Source organism: Cyanistes caeruleus, chromosome 1, assembly GCF_971803275.1.
Source record: "Cyanistes caeruleus chromosome 1, bCyaCae1.hap1.1, whole genome shotgun sequence".
In the NCBI taxonomy this organism is placed as follows: Eukaryota; Metazoa; Chordata; class Aves; order Passeriformes; family Paridae; genus Cyanistes; species Cyanistes caeruleus.
Genome location: NC_141701.1, coordinates 115,047,015 through 115,071,021, shown reverse-complemented (window position 1 = coordinate 115,071,021; position 24,007 = coordinate 115,047,015). Strand labels below are relative to the sequence as shown.

Below are 24,007 nucleotides of genomic sequence, written 5' to 3'. Positions count from 1 at the left end.
ACCAAACCAGTGAGTTTGCTGCATGAAAATAGGTCACAGTGGAAGTGCATGCTAGATAGAAACCAGCACACCACTTACATATATATGGGGGTATAACTGAGTCCATAATTAAAAACTTATCTTACACTAGGAAGTAAAACAGAATAAAAAACCCCAAAGCAAAGCAACAACAAAAGCCCCATCAAACTTCAGATAAAGCCTGGACAGTATTGCCTCTATTTATGGATAACAGGAAAAAGTTGGATATTTTTATGCTTTTATAGCCTCTCCAACCAGCCTACCACAAATGAGTTTATGCATATCCAGATGAGATTAAGAATACCCTGAAATCTTTAGCTTATGTAGAAAAATCACAGAGCAAAAAAATACAGTGTAGGACATAAAACAAATAACAGGTATATTCATTTCTCTTTCATGTCATTCCTGTGGACAATAATATTACCTATATGGTGTAGTTGACTTTTCCACCATCATCTTCATTCCAGTCTTGAACATTTCAATGAACATTCTGCTTGGCTGCGAAGAAAAGAAAGCATTAAAAGAGTAATGTAAGCAGCAGGTCTTTTAAAGAACATTTCTGGAATTTAAGTGTATGCACAGGTGTTTATATCCTCACACTTTTTTTTTTTTTATTTCAACATTTCTGTAGAGTTGCTGAAAATATTTTTTCCCTAAAATTTTGGTCTTGTAAATGCCAATATTAGAAAATATTTTTAACTATCTCATGACTCTGAAAAAAAAAAGAAAAAATTCCATTAATGCCTGGCAGCCAGGTCTGAAAACGTGCTGGAGGCTGGGATTATGATTCACTATTGAACATCTCTCACATTTTTCTTCAATGAAGTCAGAGAAAAATTAATTTTATCTCAAGCTCTTTCAATTACTGTTACCAAGTACGTATACATACACAACAACATACTGTAATATTTTGGTTTAAATAAAACAATAGAAAAATTAGCCATGGTCACATACATATCTGCCTTCTTCACAAAGTTATATAGATTATTAGTTATATAGATGAAAGTATGATTGGAGAAACAATATCTTTTAAAGTAACAATATCTTTAACTGCTTTCAGAAATTTTAATTTATTTGGAAAGGCAGGGGAATAACCTTTACTATGTTTAGATGAAGTATTGAACTTGTATTCCATTGTTTTAAATTGTTTTAACTGTAAAATTAGCATCAATGCTGCTTCTACTGAGATTAATGGTAAAACACCCAGCATATAAACAGGGCTGGATCTCACTCATCCCTTAAAATATCTACTATTTATATATCAATTCATACATGGTTCTTCAAAAGAATAGAATTATACCCAGCGGGGAAGTGCTTCTCATTTTCCTCCCTACCTTTCAGGGACAAGAATGCACTGACTAAAAATCAGGGGGCTACACAAGAACCTTGCAAAGAACTCATAGCTCTGATCAGTTTTCTCTCAAAATAAACATTTCAAAATCTATGTATGAATCACACATAAAATTTCCATTTTTCTGACCATTCCGAATCACAGTTCAATATGCATTGGCTGGGTTTCTGTCAACATAATTGGCTACAGCAGTCAGATTTTCAGAAGGGCTTAACTTCAGCTTTGCCACCAAAACAAATAAGATTATCAGAACTAGCACTGCATACAAGATACTGACTTCTTTGAGAAATCTGTGTGCAAGTGTCATGGTTGGAGCTGCTTAATGCTGGCCTCTTCTGAACATTTGACCTTCATCTAAGACCCAGAATGGTGCCAAATCCTCTTTAGAAATCCCATCTCCCCTGACTGCCTTTTCTCCCCATAAAAATCCACTCTACTGCATCTGCAGGATTAGCAGAACAAAATAGGATACGGAAGGGATACCATATGTAGTCCAACCTTTTCACTTTTTAACACTAATTTCTGCTGCTTACTACTTGATTTCATGGGAATATTTATTTTAATTATTAAAGAGTAGAAAAAACAGTAAAGACCTTCTGAACTAACATCTCTCCTCTTGTGAATTTCTCAAGATGGCTTAGCTTAAGGAAGGAGCTTCTAGACATCGATGTAAATTCACATTTTGATGGATTTTGTATTGATTGCCAATGTCAATGTTAAAGCATGTGTTATTTGGGCCTAAAGAAAGCATTTTCTAAAAATAGGCATCCATTTGCCCAGTGGGCTTGAAGTCAGTGCTGACAGAGTATCCTGTTTAATTGCAATTTCTCTTGTCCTACTATATATATTTTTTTTCTTACTTTTTATTATGTGTGACTTCTACAAGTAGTCCATCTTCTGTCCCTTTTAAAACCATATAAATACAGTTATATTAATAAATATAGGACTCATTTAGATCAAATTAATATTCCATGGAGAGGTTTCATTTCTTACTGATTGTGATCAACATGAAAATAAAACTAATGGGTTTGCTCACAGGAACAAAGAAAAACTGGAATTTTATAAGCATTCTCTGTGGCCTTTTAAGCAAGGGAGATCGGAGGATTTTTCAGAACCATGTTCCCTTTTCATTTATTACCATATCCCAGTGGGAGAAAGAAGGTGGAAAAGAAATAACAGAAGCACAGAAGTACAGCCAGAATAAGTTTATGTTTTAATGGCAGACTGTTCACAAATGCCAGAGAACAGCAGTGGATTAATTTAGCATTCCTATGGCCTTAGTGTGCCATCAGTATTCTCAGAAGAGTTGGATGATGGGGCAAAATGAAACTTCTGATGCATTAATTTTGGTAAATACAGATGTGAATCAAACCTGGCTGTTGGGATGATCGACAGTTCTGTGACTTCAGTCATATCAAAATGACCACATTCTGTGTAAGAGAACTAAAGGCAAGAGGGCACACAAGATTGTCTGAAGATCTCAAAGTCCTTCTGGAACATATGAAGCACAATATGGTTGCATACTATATGTATACCAGAGAAGAAAGGGTAAGAAATAGGTAAAATCAACCAGACTATCTGGTTGCCAATCAGTGCACTAATTCTTCTGGGGAGTTTTTCCCCATAGGGAAAGTCTCTTTGTCTAAAGCTGATTATAACTTGAGATGGATGCATTCTACATCCAAATAATAGCAACATCATGTAAGAGGAAAACAATACAGCAGGGTAGAGATCTCAAATTTATTATGACCTTTGTTAATTTTGCTATGGTTCAACTTAACTAGATTCTATGCATTACAAATGTACAGCACGGTTTTCCAGACAGGATCCTGTAGAGATGTAAAACAAACTGAAGAACAAGAAGGGAAAGAAAATAAGGCAACTAAAGGGAATACACTGTCCAGAGAAAAGGTTTTGCCTGATCACGGGAAGAATATAAAATAATTTCCTCTCTGACTAGATCACATTTATTTAAAAACACAACCTCAAAAAAGCAGCATTTGAGACTTTGACCAGAATTTATCATGTACTTTGTGATGAGCAACAAGCAAATTTTTTAAGAATTTTAACACTGCTCTATTTTCTTGATGTGTTTTGCTTTGATGTTTTACTTGTTTAGAAACAGTTAAGCACAAATGAAAATTAAATTTAGTATTTGATTTTTTGTTAAAGCAAAGCATTCTACTCAGTCTGAAATAAAACTACAATTCAGGCTTTGTTTAAATTCTGTGGAAAAGAAAAATAAAGATACATTTTCCTTTGGCTTTGTCCCTTAAGATTCTTGGTTTCATATCTTGGGCAAATTCAGATTAAAAAGAAAAAAGAAAATAAGAGTTGCAATCATTTACAGAGCTCTACTCCTGCTGCAAATTCTTGGGCCGTTACTGGTCTGTCAGTGAGGTGATGCTGGTAAGAAAATTGCTCTTTCTCAAGTGCTCCTTTAAGAAATTATTTCTGAACCTTCATTTGTGCTCTTTTCTTTTTCAAGCATTACTTTAAAGGTTTTGCTACTGTTGCTTATGACAGCAGCATACAATAAGTTACAACAGCAGTGTAAAATCTACTACGTGTCATGATTTATTACATTATACCATAGGGGAGGAGACTGAGCTTCATATCTGAGGGATAATAGTGACAAAACAGTCAAGCAGAAACAAGTACAGAATACCTGCAAGTAACTTGCACTCTCTGCCAGGTGAAATCATGCTGCTACTGAGATCAGGGATGCTTTTGCAGGCTTTGCCACCAAATGCAGCAGACTAAGTACCAATCTTTATCTCCTACAAGGAATTCCCCAGCTAAATATCCGCAGTCAACCCTAACACAGAGATTAAGAGACTAATCATATCTTGTTTAGCCATATAAATCCCAGTTCAGCCCTTACAACTGTCCTAATTCTGTTATCAAAGGAGTAACTTAATATTGCTGACCCAGTTCAATAAGGTGGTAAGAGGTGATAAAGGGAAGTATTCATCACAATAAGGTTAACACACTTCCAGTGAAACAAAACTGACTCCTGTGATCAGTTGAAGTGACCTAGGCTACTCTTCCATTTCTGAATCACCTTTGGCAAAAAAAGCAGCAGAGGCTCACCTCTCCCCATCTGAGCTTCCCATTTTCCCCAGCATTTACTGATGTAGTAAAGAGTATCTAGAAGATATCTGGTCTGTGGATACCCCACAGCTCTGTGGGGAGAAAAAAAAAAGCCATTACAACTCTCCATATAGAAAAAACCTTCCAGTAGTTTAACAGTAAAATTATATATAAAATACCTTCAAACCTCTAGAAATGTGCTGCAGAAGGCAAAAATGCAAAATAGTCAAAATATAGGGAGGCAAAGGTAAGAAAAAGAAAGAATACCTTCAGCCTATCCAAATATTCCTTTACCAGGGTGTTTATTAGATGGCTATTCTAGCTATTTTGTCAGACATTCTCACTCCTTTTCACCACTCTTTTCTTTGTTGTGACTGTTCTTATTGTTTGAGAGTTTGAGTGTTTGAGAGAAGCATTTCAAATGAAGAAGTCACATTTTCAATAATACATCAAACATAATCTGAGCACATTCAGAAATGATGGGGCCCATGGCAAATTACATGTTGCAAAGCCTCATCAGCTGAGGCGATTACTTCATTTCTTCAAGCCATTTTAAAAGAGCTAAGAAACTGATGCTATTTACATCATGTATATAAATAACATATATCTCATATTTATATAAAATGTGTGAGATTGGTGAACATTACTGCAAGTGTTCATTTGAATTTTAACTTGAATTCATACCGCCAGTGATTGCACAATGGAGACAATGATTGTACCCAACCCCTTTTGAATTTTCTCTCTGCAGGATTTCAATGAGTCTCTGCTTTTTTTTGCATGAGCTTTCTCAGAGGCAAGGGCTTGTGATGATAAGTGCAGTCTTTACAGGGAACACTATTCCAAAAAAAATCATTTCAGGAGTGCTCCTAAAGATCAGCCATCTGAAGACAAACTCATTGTATTATGAAGAGGGGAAAGCGGGAAAAAGACAGAAAAGGGGAAAAAAGGGGGGAGAAAAGGGGAGGAAAATGGGGGGAGAAAAGGGGAGGAAAATGGGGGGAGAAAAGGGGAGGAAAATGGGGGGAAAAAGGGGAAAAAAGAAGGGAGAAAAGGGGGAAAAGTGGGGGGGGAAGGGGGGAAGATTAAGATTAGTTGGGACCGTCGTGACTAAAAATCGCAATGACTGAAGGATATAATCATTATGAAGATTGAGACGATTTCCCAAAAGATTATTCCCACAAGCTGACAATGTCATGAGCATTTCAAAAGTTATTTCTAAATGAATCCATGAAATCTCACACTCACTTGATGTACAGAAGCATTCCAAGTCACATTAAACACTTTGGAGTCTGGACTTTGAGTCCCCAGAAAGTTAAAATCCTGCTGATGTTTTTAGTGTTGTAATTTACATTTAATCGGGGCTGATTTTTTCAGAGTTTGAGAGTGCTGCTAGTCTATGATGGACAACTAAATAAAAGGCAAATACATCACTATCTGAAAAAACTGCCCTTAAAGAACTTTTCTGCAGGATAAACCCAACATGTCATAAAAATACAGCCAGGCACAGACATTTCTGATCCAGTAGCTGAACCCCAAGGCAACCTTTTAGCTAATATGCAAATGGCAGAAGCAGCTGTGTGGAGTGGCTTTTTACAGTTTGGATGCATAATATAACAAAGAAAGTTTTATATTTTAACTCATCATTCCCTTTTATAACACTAGCTGAAAGAGCAATGAATCTCTGGCACTGTACATCTGAAGACAAGGCTGCAATATAGTATGACCCTGGTGCCAATAAGTATTTGGTCCTGGATTTTAAAGGAGGTATGTGTGGAGAACAGAAGAAAATAGGAAAAAAACCCCACAACAACATTAACTTTGCATTCAAGCTATTCCCATAGTGCATGCAGAGAGGAGAAACTTTAACAAGACTGTAACACACTCAGAGTCAGGCCAAAACAGCGATAATTCCAATGAAGGAAAGAGGTTCTGAGGGCTCTTTGCAAATGAAAATTGGCAACTGGCACTGAGCCACTTTTGCAGTGAGTCAGAGCCCAGGTCGCTACTACAGCCAGTGCTTTGTCACTCCTGAGTAATAAGATTTGTTTGGGGAATATTAGCTCAATTTATTATACATAGATTAAATTTGATTTTCTACTTCATTGACAAATTGTATACAGACAGACTTATGAAAACCTCTGCTGTTAGCATATATCTGTTCATATTTCCCATACCTGCAGTTGAAAAAAGGATGAGAGCCATCAGAGTTGTTGGATTATTACTGATTGTTATTACACTTGTAAGATAACAGAAACCAATGTCACAAAAATATGTAAGTAATTGATTTCCACTGCATTCGAAAAAATATCTAAACACTTAAACTAGATACTCTATAAAACAACTTAGGGAAAAAAACCCCGTATTTGGAGTTTACATGCAGGTCCTATAAAAAAAGTACAAATGCCTTCAATATCCCATCATTAGTCAATATGTGTTCAGCTAAAATGAAAGCAGTCAATAGGTTGCTCACTTAGCCTCACTTAACACACTATAAATAAATATAAATAAACTAAATTAACTTAGGCAGGGTAACACCTGCCTACTAAGAGCAAAAGAGTGACTTTAGTAAGAGTGACTTTAGTAAGAGTGACTTTAGTAAGTAGCACTTCACATGAAAGAAACACATCAGACAGATTCCCTACAAGACACTGAATCCACCTAAGAATGCTGACTGGAATATGTACAAAACTCTATGTTAAACTTGTCAGTATGCTTGCAGCTCTCCTCCCCCCAGCCAAATATTCAGCATTATGAAACTTTTAATAAAAATTACTCCATTTGCACAAGATTTCCTGTTAGAGTTTTGTCTGTTTTTGCAGTGTGATGGTGCTTCTTGTTTGTGCTCACCTACATATTGGTTACCCTCCATAAATATTGAGAACACTGACTCAATTGAACTGACTCTGAAAGACTGAGATCAGAAAGACCTGTCTGGTCCTAATAACTCCATGAAACCCTGGAAATGCCCACTTGAAAAGGCAACTCCTCTTAAATCCTCACATTAAGGGAAATCTTACATTTCCTTAGACAACAAAATCAAAGAGAAAAAACACAGAATCAAAAGGAAACAGATTTCATTCCTTTTTACAGTTATGGAAACACTGTTAATTAAATGCCTGTGGTATTTAATTAATAAATTAAATATTTTTTAAAGTATTAATTTTATTTATAAAATAAATAAATATTAATAATTTAATAAAAGATGGTTACAGAGAGGTGTCATTTTCCAGGTCCACAGATACATTAAAGACACAGCCTCAGCAGAGTCTCTTATAGAAATGTAGCTTGTGTTATCATGTGGCCCCATATCACCCTAGTCAATCCAATTCTCCAATCCTTTCCTTTAGCATCAGATGAACCAGTACTTCAGAGGGAGCAGGAAAGTTCATCCACCACAAAGCTCTAGCCTGGTTAAAATTCACTTTGTATCCTTTCAGCAATTCAAAATAATCCTACCAACCTAAAGAACACACAGTGGTTTTCTTGTCAGCCATCTCTACGTGAAAGGGCCTCCCTTATACTCTTGAGACCCATGCGCTGATGCTCCTGCTAACTTCTCTATCTCTACTTCCCTCTGCTCCTCAGGGTCACAGAGCTGCAAAAACAGTGACATTTCAAAGGTGGGTGGATAGCCTGGAAAAAAATCTTAGGAAAGTCTCAAGTGTAAAAATACTTTTAAGAAACCAGAAATCTTCACCAAAAGGAAAAAATAAAGCAAATTTTGGAGTGCTTTCTGGTAGTAAAGCAGCTGCAAATTAGTTCTTTTCACACTTAATCTGTGGAAGGAAACAGAGACATAACCTCTAAGGAAATTACAAGGTTCTGTGTTTAAACTGAAATTAAATAAATACAATGAATGCATGAGCAGGGACTTGTTCATTATTCTTTTTGTCCCTTTCTTTTTCAGTATAGGTTTCTGAAGCATCTCACCAGCATGGGACAGGAAAGACCTCAAGAGTGAAATGATAATATGTGTCTCAATGTCATCTCAGGGAAGAAAGGTGACATTTTGTTGAAAAATCCAAGTGGTGTCTTTATGGATGACTGCTACCATGGAACAAGGCACAGAAATTATAGAATGGTGTTGTGCCAGAGAAAGACTGACAAAAAGTGTTTTTTGTTTGAGAGAAGAGATTTCTAAGCATACTTTCATGGCAGCTGAAATGGGGACACTAATATCCTTAACACAGAGAAAATTAAAAATGCAAGTTCTGAGTGTTTTTTCATCGAACATCAATATAGCTGAATATTTTCACTGTAGATGAAGTCAAGGATGTCTGAAGAGGTTTAAAGGATGCACTTACACTACAAGAAAGCAAAAAGTCTTTAAGTCCAAAGCTGACAGCTTAAAGGAGACTAGAATACACGCATCTGGCTGCTTCTGTTTCCCCTTCAAGAGGCAGCAGTTCAATGATACTTGTTTCCTGCCTTGCTGTCCTCTTAATTTGACACCAAGATTGAAATAATAATCATATCTGGGAGATCTGAGGTAACATTCAGTGAAAGAACAAGTAGCAAAAGAAATACGAGAAACACAACATTAAATTGTTCTTTCAGTGTATTTATCTGTAAGATCTTTCTTCATGTCACACATGATTGCTTTAGGTATTGGTTTATAATCCTCTTTCCAATATCAGTAATTCTTGAAATACAAGCTTTGTTTTCAGTAAAATTCATGTTCCAAGGTAAAAACTGCTTTACTCCCAGGAGAGACACAAGTCTTCTGTAATGAGTACTCTTAAGGTATTTGCTTTTTACCATCACCATGCTCTTTTCTTTCTGTTATTGGAAGAATTATAATGCAGTTCTGAAATAAAATTTAAATATTCATTGAACAATTTTGAACGTCACCTGAAGTACAGGAACACAGACATACACATTTTTATCTAGATTGATTAAAAAAAATACATACATGAAAATTAAGACATTTGTGACTTATATTTACACAGAACAGTTTCAGCTTCACCTTTCAGTACCAAGAGGAGATTTTTGACATTCATGGACTGCAAATAAAAAAGGGTAAAAAGTGCTAAAGTCATACTAAAGACAGCCTCTTTTGAGCAGAACATACATGGCCAGCTAGGTAATTTCTATTTCTTTTGTTTCATTTAATGGTATCTGAATAAATATTTCTGTATATAAATTTATGTCACCTGCAAAAAACCATTTACATTCCTTAATGAATGTACACTTATGGGAAAACAACTCTTAAACATTTCCAGTCCAAGTACATTTGACCACCTAAAAATGAGATTTTTCTTCAACAAACCAGAAAGTCAAGTCAGGCTGAACATTTACATCTCCATTAATGTATTAATAACACCATCACTTAACTTATAAGATAGACTTTTATTAACACACCACTTTTTCTCCTTGGAAGACTACTTTGCTAGAGCTCTAAATCAAGCACTTGGGCACTTGCTTTGTAGTGAGCATGCTCAGTTTCCCAGCACATATATTGTAGTTACATTTTGGATGTACAGAAGTCTTGATGGTGGGACTTCTGAAAAAAAAAAGTATTTTTTAAAGATAAAGATAAGATAGATAAAGGAGCTCAGGTGTCCTTATAAAGTATAGGGTCTATTCCCTTCAAAGTACAGGAAACTCTTTTTGAATACTAAGAATTTTCAGCAATACCATGCATTTTAAATATAATTTTTGATTAGGTACCTTCCATAGTAAAGGCATATTAATAAACTACAAAGAACAAATATCATAAGAATATGGGAAGGCTATCTTGGGTAACAAAAGTGATTCTCAGCCCAATTCCTATCATCCACATTAGGAGGTTCTAAAAACACATTTTCTTTCCTCAGCATTAAGAGCACGCTGAATAGCCGTATCAAGAAGAATCAGCTCAACTGCCAGCGCAGTTGCCACAGGGAATTGTCTCCATCGATGCAACACAACAGATTTGCCTGGGCATATCACACTAACTAGCTATTTCACTACATTTAGCAGAAGAGACTGCCAAATTACTGTCTAATCCAGTGAAGATACAGATCTAGCAGTCTATTAGAGCCTTTGCTTTGACTTAGAGTCTGATTTAAAGTGACAATTCAAATCTACACTTGTATAACCATAAAATAATGGGATATTAATAATATAGGTTGTGCATTTCATGTCAAGCTTAATTTTAAGCTTATTATCAAGATGAAATGAAATATTTAAAAATTAAAGTGAAATAATAAATGAGGAGGCTGGAGAAAGGTAAATAAAGTTTTATACTGTCCTTTTCCTGTGTACATTGTCAAACTTTGTTATGGGTAAATGCAGTATTAAAAAAGTAGTATCCAAACTATGACAGATCACTTGTACATTTTTTACTCTGTATATTTCAAAGGCAGTGCAAAACACTATGTCCTTCGAAGCCTTGAGAGCAGATGCTGAAATGAAGGCAAGAATATTAAAGAGATTAGTCAAAAATAGAGATGACACAAATTCTAAGTGCTCCAAAGACCCCACATTGGAATATGAAACTTTCATAAAGATATTTATACACTTAAGAAATAGAAGAAGGGCAAACAAATGAGCTTCCCAAAATCAATGAAGAGACAAAAACATGAGAGAGGATTTGGGGGCTGGAAGCCACATTGTGGTTGAGGCTATCCCTAGCAACATACATGCAAGTAAGAATGCAAGCAACTTGCAAACACCGTTTAAATCCAAGTCTTGATTAGAAACTGGAGCCGGTTTGTGGTATCACTGTGGCAAGAACATCTGCATTTTGCATTTTTCCCAAGTCTGTTTGGCAACAAGGAATTTTTCTGGGGCCATCAATAGGCAAACAGACCCAAATCTTTATTATTGCACAGGCTGGACTGCCGGTGAAGATTAGACCCAAGAGCGTTCATGGGAAGAATCAAGGCAATCCCTTAGGACGGGATAAGATAGGACTGGTACTATCAGTAGTTCTCAACCTTCCAGATTCTGCCCTGCTTGAGTCTGACATTGACCTATATGACTTAAAGGAATAAATTCACCTTCTACCACATGTTAATAGGAAACTCTAGAAACTGATGAGACACTTCCTCTCCTGAGGGCAGTTCATTCTTTTTCCTCTGAAAAGTGTCCAGACAACTGCATCGCTCCTCCTCAATCCTGTTAGAAAGTGAAACTTAATGGGAAATTAAGTTTGAGAAGTGAGAATCTTCCAACTGCTAAGAAATACAAATCTCTGCTTAACAGTAGTCAGATTGTGAGTCTTGAACTGAGTCAGCTTGTAGACAGCACTAGTTCTGTTCCACATTATGTACCAAGTGGGGATACTTTTTTAATAAGAGAGCATACACTAATGATATCCATGATGTCTAGCTATGATTTTTATTAAAGCAGAGTAAATGTTTAATACAAAATGAATCTTTAAAATCTATGCAAATGAGATTTCAAAACCCTTGTTGAACAAGGCAAGCTCTTTTTTTCATATTGCAGGCACACATTGTGACTATTGCAAATGTCAGAGTATGACAGATCTCCTTACAATGCCCAGATTTGAATGCATAAAAACTTTCACCACTTTCACTGAATGAGAGCCAATTTAATAAATCACTGGAATTTACTCTCAGAAAGCTGTTTCAAACCTGTCCTGCATAAAGCATCCAGTCAAAGCTGTACAAATAAACTTGATGTCGTTGTGAATTTGCACTTAGTGAGCTTAACAAAATTTATTTGATATATTATAAGCATTTCAATACCCTTAGGTATACCATTTCAACAGCCTTTCCTAGGCCTGATTTTCAATTCTCTAAACCGGCAAACTCTCAGGTCAAGGAGTTTTCATGACCCATTTTGCAACACTAAATTATTTGAAACCAAGTAGAGTTTGCAAGATATATGGTTATGATTAAAAGTGGCAATTTCTACAAACTATGTGAAAAGCATATTGCACTTATAACCCTTTGTTATTTTATTCTTATAAAAATTATTCTTTATAAAACTATTTAATTTTTTATTGAAAATTTATTACAGCTAGGTGCAATTGTCAGCTTAAGGTGAAATTTTAAAACAAGGATGTAAATTCCAATGCAAAAGGAGTAGGTTAATATCCAGTGCTTTTGTTTAAAACTTATGTGGTAAATAATGCATCATAAAAGATTTTGAGTTTGCTGTTTTGGTTTTTTTTTATTTTGTGTTTTTTTAAACAGGGGTCTTTCTGGGGCTGTATATCACAGTTATTTTTTGCTATTTGTCTGTTGTTAGCCTATCAAGATTTTAACAACAGAATAAAATTGAAGGAAAGAAATAAAGAAAAAGATCAGTCTAAGCCTCCCCATAAGGTGAAGCTCCTACTCAACAGTAGTATAATAGCTAAGTAATAAATAGCTCCCATATGAAACCTCTGGATAGAAATCAGTCATTTACTTAAAGCCACTTAACTTCTCTCTACCAACCACAATACAGCAATATCCTTTTGCAAGTACCACCCTCTGTGAAGTAAGCTTTATGGAGGAGCTATCATGTATCACACAAACAAGTCAAGCTCTAGAGACATACTCATGTAAGTAACTCAAAATTAAGAAACAAATAAGAAACAGATGAGAATAGGATACAGGTCTTCTGCTTCCTGTGCTTTGGTTTGTGGTCCTCAGCAGAGGTGCATCCTCATCAGCTCATGCTGCCCCAGGGTTGCACACAGGAGTAGACACTACCTGAAAGAAGTAATCTTAAAGTTTCCATTCAAACCTCAATGAAACCCTTTCTAGCTGCAAGGAATTCAACAATGCCCTGCTGATTTTTGGTCTTTCATCAGACCTTCTGATGAAAGGGTGGCCTGAAATGCCAAGTGCTCAAGGCAGAGGGAGGGATTTCCTGCTGCTTATTCAGATGAAGGAGGCCTGAAGTATCATTGGATTTTAAGAAGTGTTTCCAAACCAAACTGGAATTTTTCCCAGGAACACTTTGCACTGTGCTCTCTGTGCCACCCTCACCTTCCCCACCCCCCAAACACCTGGAAACCATCTTTTACTTCTTCTCACACCCCACTTCTTTGACCTCGCTTTCTAATCAGCAGTGCCTTCCTTCAACAGAGATTTTCCACTGTCTCCAAGGAACTATGCTTCATTCCTAATTTCACCTCCAAATGTTCTTTTTTTCTGTCCTCATGTTCAACTTGGATATTTTGTTTGCATCGCTATTGAGAAAAAAAAAGTTCAGAACATTGCAAATATTTCTTTCATCTTCTATTTGGTCATTTTCACAGATGTACTCAATTTAAAGTTCAGGCACAGGAGATTCATAGCTGCCAATTGCCTTGAAGTTTTGCTAACAAGGCACCTTCAGGAGGACTCAGTCCTCAGAATTGCACCATTGAGGTTTATCTACACTGATATAGGTATATAGGTATGTTTTCCCCCAACAATACAAACATAATGACTGAACACTGAAATTGAGGAGTTTCCATGTCATTTCCCAGTCTGGCAGAGCCCATTTTTAGAGATACATGATGTAATAGGAACATGCATGTAATAGGAATATGCATTTTTAATGTCTACCACACCCTACAGAAGTACAATCTCAAAATCTTCTTGAAGACCTCTGTATACCACTCCACATGTATACTGATCCACATAATCAGGATGACATTACCTCTCACTTCTGTTGAGGGACTGGCAGTGAAACTTCTTGTTCTGTCATCTCCTTCACAGCCACACAAAAGATAAAGACAATTCCCCTAATAAGCTATATGTTATTTTTGTTGAAACAACACTATGCAATAAAAAAATTGAAATACAAACAGGCTAAAGCAAGGGAGAAGTCAAAAACCATTACATATGTTCTCTGGAGGGAGAGGCTTTGGCAGTCTGCAGCTATGTAGCATTTCTGGTTGCTCAGCAAAAGAAAAAATATTATGTTTATTTTACTTTCAAACAGATTCCTTAAAAGCAGTTTTCTAATACCTTTTCTACTGAAAATTGAGACATTGTGGAGCCTCCAAAGCTGTTGAAATTAAGGCATCATTAAAAGCAGAGAATTAACAAACAAAATGGAAGTATTTTCTGCCAGACTTTCCTAAAGGTTTTATTACTCTTATAGTACTAAATTTTTGAAAAAATATTTCTGTCAAAAGATGCTCAGTTATTTTATTTAAGAACACAGACCTACAAACAGCCTTCAGGAGGGAAGATACAACCCCAAAACCTTTCTTAAAAGTAGGACCACACGGTTGCCCTTGCGACAACAAAGGTTAATGGTATCCATTCCAGGCTGCATTAGGCAGCAGACTGAGGAAGGTGATTCTTCCCTTCTACTCAGCTTTGATGAGATAACTGCAGTTCTGGGTCCTGTTGTGGATCCCCAATACAAGGGAGACCTGCTGGAGAAAGCCCAAAGAAGGGCTTGAACATGAGGAAGGGACTAAAACAACCCTACCATGAGGAAAGTCTGGGAAGATATGACTGTCCAGCCTGGAGAAAGAAAAGCTCAGGAGCATCTAATCAAAGCATATAAATACCTGCAGGGAAACTACAAAGACAACAGAGCCAGGCTCTTTTCACTGGTGCACAGTGATAGGACAAGAAGTGATGAACTCAAACCAAAACACAAGATTAAATCTCATGTCCCTTTGAACATTTGATAACCATTTTTCTCTGTAAGGGCAACCAAGCACTGGCATAGGTTACCCAAGGAATTCTATATTCATAGATATTAAGAGACCATCCAGCTATTGCCTAGAATCAGTTCTAGGTGAACTTGCTTGAGCAGGGAGATTGGGTAATGTGACCTTCAGAGGTCCCTTCCAACCTTAGCCATTATCTGAGTCTGAAATCATTATGTTTCTTTATCATAAATGTGAGTTAAACTCACAAGACCATTAAAAAATCTGTGGTTTGAAAGTCATCTTTAAATGTCCCCTTTTGAAGGGGGACTGTGGGACTGCACTAAATGAAGCTCAAAGCAAGTTCTTACAAGACAGCAAATCTCCAGAAGGAAAGCCCTCCCAAACGACTGGGGCACTGGAATGAAAACATTGGTGGTGTCAAGTCTCTAAAATCCTAAATTTCGTCCCTGTCCTCTCACAAATGCCTTATGGAAACTGGTTAAAGTCATTTCGATCCTCCAAGTTTCAACTACAACCTTACCTCCCAGGCATTTCATGCAGAAAAATTCAAGCGAGATGTTTAGACATGGACATGGGGAGAAATAAATGCAAGGGTTTATAAGAACAAGAAGAAATAAACTGATCAAAGGGACTGCATTCATTCACTTGTTAGTACAAAGTCCCAGATCAGGAAGCCTTTACAGATGCTGCCTGTCCTGCAAACTGATCCTCCACATGCAGCACTTTGATCTGACTGTACAATCTGAGCTTGTAACAGATGAACTCATGGAACAAACAGCACACCCAGCTCACAAGAGGCAACCTGCAAAAGCTTGGCAGAAGGTTAGTGACTTGACCATTCTGATGGAGCTCCACACAGCATAACTTCTTCCTGAGACTTATTCTGTCGTGTTCCATGCAGAGGTGCACAAAGTAAGGACTGGATCGTGATGATTTATGGCAGAATGTGGATGACAGTGATGAAAGATTCAGTCTGGTAAATCTGAGCCAGTGGTCAGTATACCTCACAAGTCATACACTATGTATTCAAGAGATATGATTCTGCTATGGATTTCAGAGGAGCACCATAAAAGCTTGAATGCATACAAGCCTGTGTTTTAGCTTCCCAAACCTCATTCCCTGGAGCACACTGGTGAGAAACACAGCCATACAAATGCCTTAAGAATATAACTTCATTTCAGTGCTGATGAACTTTTTGTTTTCTTGCTTATAATTTCTTGTTTTGCTACATAGAACTGGCTCCTTTCCTCGGGGTGGGGAACACTATGGGTTAGTGTCCAGGTGTGTCTGTCACTATTACTCAATATCCTCTAAGATCAGCTGCCATGAGGGTCATAGGGAGGCTGTCTGGGTGCCACTTCAAAAAACTCCAACATTTAAGCCCATCTCAGGCACACATATGATAGACATTGGTCTGTCTCGGTGCCCATTTCTTGGTCAACCACAACAGCAGAGCTGGGAGACTCTTGAAATTGCCCTGTTACAACAATTGAATCATCTTTGATGCTACGAGGCTTTTATAATAAGTGCACATATATGGCTAGACAGCTAAAAATTCAGTTTGCTTTTGGGAAAAATCACTTTGCATCCCTGTAAGCAAGCCAACAGGAAGAGAGGACAAACTTCAAGACTAAACCTTACAAAATATTTGAAGCTCTGGAAGGCTATGACAAGAAAACAGAAAATCAGCCTGGGGAAATGTGGCTAAGCTGGCATCAAAATGTGCCAGTCAAGAAGCAGGGAAGAACCCATTGGCCCAAACAAGTGGAAACCAATGAAAAACACTCTCTCTAATTGCTAAAAAAGATTGTATGCAAGGAAGGCAAAGGAAATCGTTTGGGAAGGCACTGCACCGGGCTTATTAAATACCAAAACAGACAATAAAGCAAATAAAACATAACAGAATGTTTAAGGAACTGATAAACTCTCTTAAGTGGAAAAGGTATTAAATTAACCAAAACAAACCAGACTTCTGGTGGGACAAAGAACAGCTCATCCCTCTGTTACAAAAAGACAGAAAATGTAATTAGCAGCTGTGATGGCAAAATAAGAGAATAATATCACTGAAGCTCTAGGGAAGCCCAGTCTCTGAATTCTTCAGTCTGAAGAACAACAACAACAAAAAAAATCAAGAAAGAAAACCATCATAAAAGAAAAAATTCCCAATATATTACTGAAAAGTCATACAGCATAAGATGAAATCACTAACAGTAAGTTGCTGGAAGATACCGGAGGGCTGTAGCAAATGTTTCTGAAAAATGAAATCAAAGAAGGTTTTCTCAAAGTATGTCATTCAGAATGACCCAGAAAAATATCATGCAGTTAATACACTTTCTAATATAAATTCACTTGCTCTCTTTTATGACTGAGTTTGATATTCAGTGGACTGATCATTATCAGGATACCCAGGTCAGAGCCGTGTGAGCTTCCCCAAAGCTCTACCCCAGCCACCAGCTTTCAAAAACATCCAGGCCATCAGCTCCAGTGCTAACAGTTACCCCTCTCACTGCTTTCTTTTTAAGACATGAATTTATTGAAACAATGAAAAAAAATCATAAAGTGTCAGTAATATTACACTATCATTGACAAGAATCTTCCACTTGGACTCCAAAAGAAAGTGAACAAGAGACCTGGTATAGCAAGCCCAGACCAAGACAGTCTCCTCCCAGTCCCAAAATAATGAGGCAGTGAGGGATGCAAAAACTCTGAAAAGAGAAAAAAGATAACATTGCAGCTCTCTCTACTTTGTGGGTCTAGGCATCTTCTCAGTAGAAAAGGGTCATGTGTGTATAGCACCAACCTCACAGAGCTGTGATCTCTAGATGCAGTACAATATAGATAATATAATAATAGACAATAAAAATACAGAAAGACGGAAGTGGTAAGCCACTTATGCATTAATCAGGTTGTAAATGCTGCCTAAATTCCACAAGAAACCACTTCTGTCTGCCTCCTAATTGGAGATAACTGACCAAAAAAGAATAAAAAAAACCTGTCTGTGCCAGGATATTTTAAATGCTTCTTTCAGAGAAAAAAGTCTAAACCTTGGAGAAGTATGTGACAACTGAAAATGGAGCACACAAACTAAATAGAGGTATTTCAACCCTGTTAATAGTGCCTTGATTTTGAGCACATCTCTATAGATCACTTTTAGTGGAAGTACTGTCTTGTCATGCTGCAAAATACATATTTACTTACCCAGGAGATGGTACATAGATATTAAGTTCTCTCTGCAGATGTTAAGATGACAAAATGTGTCAAAGGACATCGGAAAAAATACATGAAAGGGAGGGTAAACCTAGAGGGCTGCCAAATCCCTCACTTAGGCATGGTTTTAAGCTGCCAAGACCGGAATTGAATACGGCACAGCTTAGTCATTCCCTAAAAAAATACTCTCTTCAAAGTGCTTAATTCCACCAATTCCTAAACCAAGGTTTTCCTGAAAGGTCTAGTGAGGCCAGTAACCAAGAGCAGCAGACATTATCTTGGCAAGGAGTTATTTCTTCACCTTAAGCCTTCTAAGAAAGAAGTTTTGTTTTGTAACAGGGAATATTCCCCAAGAACATGGAGTGTAAGTCTAGTTCCTCTCTTAAAGACCATTCCTGCTGTGCCACTGAAATTGGTGGCAGCACAGTAACTGCCACTTCCTCAGCACCTGCTGCTTCTGCAAATGCATGCAAGATTTTGTGTTTTAGGAGCTTTTTGAGAAAGTTGTGCAGGCTGAAGTCTCTACAGCACAAAAAAAATCTACATAATACAATGCAGGAAGCTATTGAAAGAACAGAGGCTTTTAGCATAGTACGTTGCAAGTGTCACACCTTTAACCTGTTTGAATACTACAGCATAAATTTGAGTTAGGTTTTTGGTCTCCAGACTACCACCCATAAAGGTCATAAAACTCCAGTCTACAAACCACTAGGAGGCATTTCTAGGGAATATCTGTTCTACACAAGGTATTTCTTCAGCTACTTCAAAGCTGCTGATAGATCTCAGCAGGAGCAACACTAAAGCTTCATTAGGTCTCAGTAACTGAAGGAAGCCAGACTGGGCCATTTCCCCTCTATTTTCTTTCTCTATTTGGTCCACACCAGATACTGAGACAACCAGACAATTTCATTCTTGCTCTGACTGCAAGAAACAGCTACAAAATATATTCAACACAGCTCTTCCCATCTTCTGTATGCTAAGGCTTTCCCAGAAAGTCTTTCAGTGTCATACAGAGCAAGCTACCTAAAAACCCACACTCCTCGAGTGTCACACAAAACAGCACTGTTGGTGATCCTGGGTCCACAAAGCAAACAAAAAAACTCACATTCCAGCAGCCACCTAACTGCACAGTCCCAGAGAGATAAAAATGTGCTTACACATTCAGAATTATGACTCTCCAGGGACCTGAATATTTATCTTCCGTGGTCCAAGCACTAGACATAAAGACACTTCTTCTCTGCTTTGGTCCCTGTAGGATCTCATTGTTTGAGACAACTCACAGCATGCCCATTGCCTAAAGACCACCTGCAGTCCAGCACTAAGCACAGCAGTTCAGGAAACTTCCATTAAATTCATAATGACTTTAATACCCTCTTTTTACTAGCGTCTTTACCCAGCAACCAAAAGACCTAAATCAAAAGTTCTCTTTTCAGCCCAGCCGTAACACCACAAAGTGCTTACTTTTGTTGGGGAGATAATTTCACCTCACTTTAAACATCTACCTAACCATTTCAGTTAATGGTGCTAAAAGGAACATCTAAAACAGGTCAGAAACTGTGAGATAAAAGTGGCTGTTCCATTCCTTGAGCATACAGGGGGGTCTAGACAAGTAGCCAGGTATTATGATCCCATAATATAAATAGGTTTTTATGTTTTAGAGCTCTGGCATGAGGGCCCCTCAGCATCATTGTGCACCTCTGGCTCCAGTTGACAGAATGTTTTAGACTTTCTACTATTTCATAATGTTTTCTACCAGATCAGGTTTTTGCAGCACCTATGATTTTCTATGTGCTACTGCTAGTCTGGCAAGGTCAGGCACCAGCCAGTCATTTATTGGAGAGAGAATGCCAGCTTAAATTGGAGAGGGCATTGTGGATTCTGTTAATGCCCACCCCTAATTTTTCCCCTACTGCTATTGTAAACTGTTAAAGGTGAAGGAGGACACTACAGTACTACTAAATTCACTCCCCCAATACTTCCTGCAGTCTTCAGATGAAATGCCTAGTGTAAGTGCAGAACAGCAGTTCCATTGTGACTCTTTCAAGTGTAAATGACAAACATTTCAGAAAGTTCCACATCTTTTTCTATATATTTTTATATCATTTTCTGCCCTTTTAGCATTTGCATCCAAGACCACTTTTAATGCTTGAATGATTGGGGGGGTTTAGTTCTTGTGTGTTGTTCCTTAGCTGGTTTTTCTTGTAATTGTTTGGGAATTAGAGACAGGCCGAAACTTTGAAATTTCTGCTGAGTAAAAGGTAAATGTAACTTTGCTAACTGTTTGGGGGAGGTAGTTCAATAGAAAGCAGCAGGGTCAGCAATGGCCTTTCCATGAAGAGTGCTGAAAGAGTGCTGATTTCTCAAGGCAGAAAATTAAGCCTGACCAAGATAAACAAAAATAGTCTTGTAAAATCATTTCACAAATTGATTTTTTAGATAATGTTGCCAAACTATCTGCTATTATCAATATCTTCCTGTGCATAAGAGCAGACCCTTCCATATTTGAGATTTTAAGTGCCCAAGAGACTCCAAGCCTAGATCATCTTTTTTCAAATAGGAATTTTAATTAGATTTATAAGCACTTTTACATTCCCAAGTGAAAGAAGCACTGTGTTTTAGCAAGGAATTAAGTCCTGGCATGCTAATTATAATGTGGGGGTTAGGTTGTCTGTGTCAGGTTGATTATTCCAGGCTACAGACTTTTACTATTTACACTGACCTCCTGATACACAACAGTTTCAGCACAGATAGGAGCTGTAATGCAATCCTGAGGCTGGCCCTAAGAAGCCATTCCCTGATAAAGAGATGTCTTTGAAATGAATGTTAAGTCTGATGCAGTAGAGATATCAAATTTCCAGTTCTAAATAACCTTGCTGTGTTCTATTAATCAAAGAAAGTAACTCTACTTGGTAAAAAAATAAGTGCACAGAAAAAAAAAAAAAAAAAAGAAAATAAAGACTAGCATTCCAAATGGATCCTTAACCACACATAGTTTTTGCTCCTGGTTTGGTCTTTAAATTTGACTGATGCCAACTAGTGAGCTCCTGCCAACCCAACCTGCCACCAGTTGGGCTCCATCTTCAAGGTGCAGTCCCACAGACAGAGTCTTCCAAAAGTATCTAAAGATATTTGAATGCCCAGGTCCCACAATATTCCACTTTTTATCTTCTTCCTGTGCAAAAATAAGACACAAAACAATCCCACAACAAGCTATTCTCAGGTGTAGATGGTACATCTGCTTGTCTGTCTGTCTACAAATTTGATGGCAAGAGAAAGGAGAGATTAGGGATGCATTTCATCCTATATGCAGCAGCATGGTAATGAATAAAAAGTGCAGCAACATTTCATTTTTAAATGAGTTCAAACCCACAGCCATCAGAGCTCATGATAAATAACTCTGCTAAAATAGAATTTTTTCACTTTTCATTTCTCCATGCTGTATCCAGCTGCAGTGTCCAATTAGTGGATATGAGGGGGGAAAAATTCTCAAAATTCTGAAAAGTACAGTATGTAAAACTTACAAGAAAGCGGCCTTCTCAAGGAGGAATGCTTAATGTTTTCTAGTAGATTAAATGTTATTTCAGCAAAGAATCATTCTGAGACACACACCAGTGATACAAATTTACCAGTTAGGATATCTTCCAGCAGTGAAATCAGACAGCATATTGGTGTCCTGCAAACCCAGGAGGCTTCATTAAGTTAAAATTCATACTAAATTGTCCTAAGAGCAGGCATTAGGGTTGAAGACTTCAAGCTACTTCCATGCCCATACTCTATATGCTTAACATAAAGTGATAAAACACCCAGTTCTTTCAGCTCTCAGGAGCTTATACTTCCTCCTGTGTTGCAAGGGGGTGGTACCCTCTGCCACAGATGTCAACAGCACTTTCTCTAAGGTTCTTAGCTCTCCTCAGCACTATAAAACAAACTGAAACTGATTTAAAGACAACGGAGACAGAACAGCTGTACCTTTTCAGCTCCAGGAACTTTCCTTTGAATGGCCTGCATTCTTCATTTTATGTGGATTCTCAAGTGACAAATCAAGGAGGAGGGAACGAGGCCAGGATAACAGAGTGAGAAAGCATACACCAAAAAGGACTTCCAGAAACAGCCTGTTGTTTATAAGTGGCCTCGGATACTGAAATTACTTACATATGAGTTTTCTGGAAAGCAACATCTTCTGGCAGAAACCACCTTCTCAGAGCAGGGGCTCCAGAAGCACAGCCCATGGGTCAGTTTGCAGACCACAAAGCATTGCCATGTAGTGCATGCTGGAACATTTTGACAGAGCTGCTTCTGATGGACACAGAGCTTTAGCAACTGAGGAGTTTGTGGTCACTGTGCTAGTTCCAAGATTTACATCTAGGGACTCTGGAAGGTAATGCCTAAGGAAGAGTCATCCCACGAGACTCTGGACTGCGCCCCAGCCATACAACCAGGCCCTGTGTACTCCCCTAGTTACACCTATTGCTTCACTTGGCAGGCAAAAGCTGTTGAATCAAACTTTTCCAGGAGTATTTATGTCTTTTGGGAAAAAAACAGAGTTTCCGGCTCTGCAAGGGCAGAAAAATTTTCTTTCCTGACATGCAGACAGGAAAGTGGATTGAGGAATCTTACTTCTCTAAACTAGCTTTTGTGATTTGCTCTAGGGGGTGATCATGTATCTTTTCTAGCAGAAAAGAACAGGGGGAGTTAGACTCAGCTATAAAGTACTGGCACACTGGCCTTGAAATGTCTTAATGTTACCTTCTTGCTCTCTTTGTGCCGATGTTGCTATCAACAAGTAACCATGCAGACAGCCTTTCACTCACTGGTTTTCCCAAAATCTTGTTATGAGCTTTTTTTGGGATACCTTCCCTGCCCTTCTAGTACTGAATGTTTTAATGAGAAGCATGATAAAAAATCATCCACGAGGAAGAATTGCGTTGACTCACAAGGTATCTCTGAGACATGAAATGTCTGAGAAAATCAGAAAATTTTTCATCCTTAACAAGCAGTATATATTGTGCAAAAATAGCTTATCTCAAGTTTATCTGTCAAGCTGAGCTTCATAAAATTGGCTCTTGAACAGAGATGCATCAACTCTCACTGCACTTAATCAGTGCAAACTCTTCAAGCATCCAAGCATTGCTTAGTATTTTCCAATCCTCCTAAATGCCTGCATCATACATTCCCTAATTCATATCTGTTAATAACAATATAAAGTATTCTTTCAGCTGCACATCATTGAAGTTATCTCAGGAGCAGAAACCTTTTGAACCTATGATGGAGTTCCTGGAGCCTGCCAGGGATAGCAGTTCAGGCTGATCACATGCAAAGCCTTACTGAGAGTGGTCCAAAACACACCTTGAAGTCAGATCACCCATATTTTCTGGATTTTTATTGTGATATTACTTGAAATCATGAAGGAAAAAGAAACCTGGAATGCAATGTTTATGGCATTTTGCATCACAAATCTGATCACAAGTGAAGATAAGGTGAAGGCAACCTGTACATTTAATACAACCTAGTACCTGGCTACACAAGTAGGAGATAAAAGCCAGTTACTTGTTAATATCATGGGATTTAATAATAAAACAATAAGATATCTGTAAAACAATTCAGATTCTGGGCCACCAGAATTTTGTTAACATACGAAACCAAAAGGGCAGGAGAATATAAATTTTATACTTATAGCTTTATAAATCTCACAAGACTTCTGCTTCCTGAACTCTGTCCCCTGCTTTGTTCCAACACATATTCCAGTGTGTAACTGAGCACGCAGAGTCTGAACTCTCTGC

General features: G+C 37.6%; 1 protein-coding gene across 9 annotated transcripts in view; it reads right to left on the bottom strand.

The window, feature by feature from the left end:
• LOC111923950 (uncharacterized) overlaps positions 1–24,007 on the bottom strand; it is a 111,127-nt gene that overhangs the window by 20,575 nt on the left and 66,545 nt on the right. For 4 of the 9 annotated variants that reach the window (XM_086851731.1, XM_086851736.1, XM_086851746.1 and 1 more), the window contains 2 exons: positions 4,463–4,554; positions 443–516 (listed from right to left, as the gene is read on the bottom strand). In XM_086851731.1, coding sequence (XP_086707857.1) covers positions 497–516; positions 4,463–4,554 — 112 coding nt within the window. In that variant the 3' untranslated portion in view covers positions 443–496. Of the gene's footprint in view, positions 1–442; positions 517–4,462; positions 4,555–8,998; positions 9,966–24,007 lie in introns of all 9 variants that reach the window. The other 5 variants (XM_086851709.1, XM_086851724.1, XM_086851714.1 and 2 more) reach the window with 2 other exon arrangements.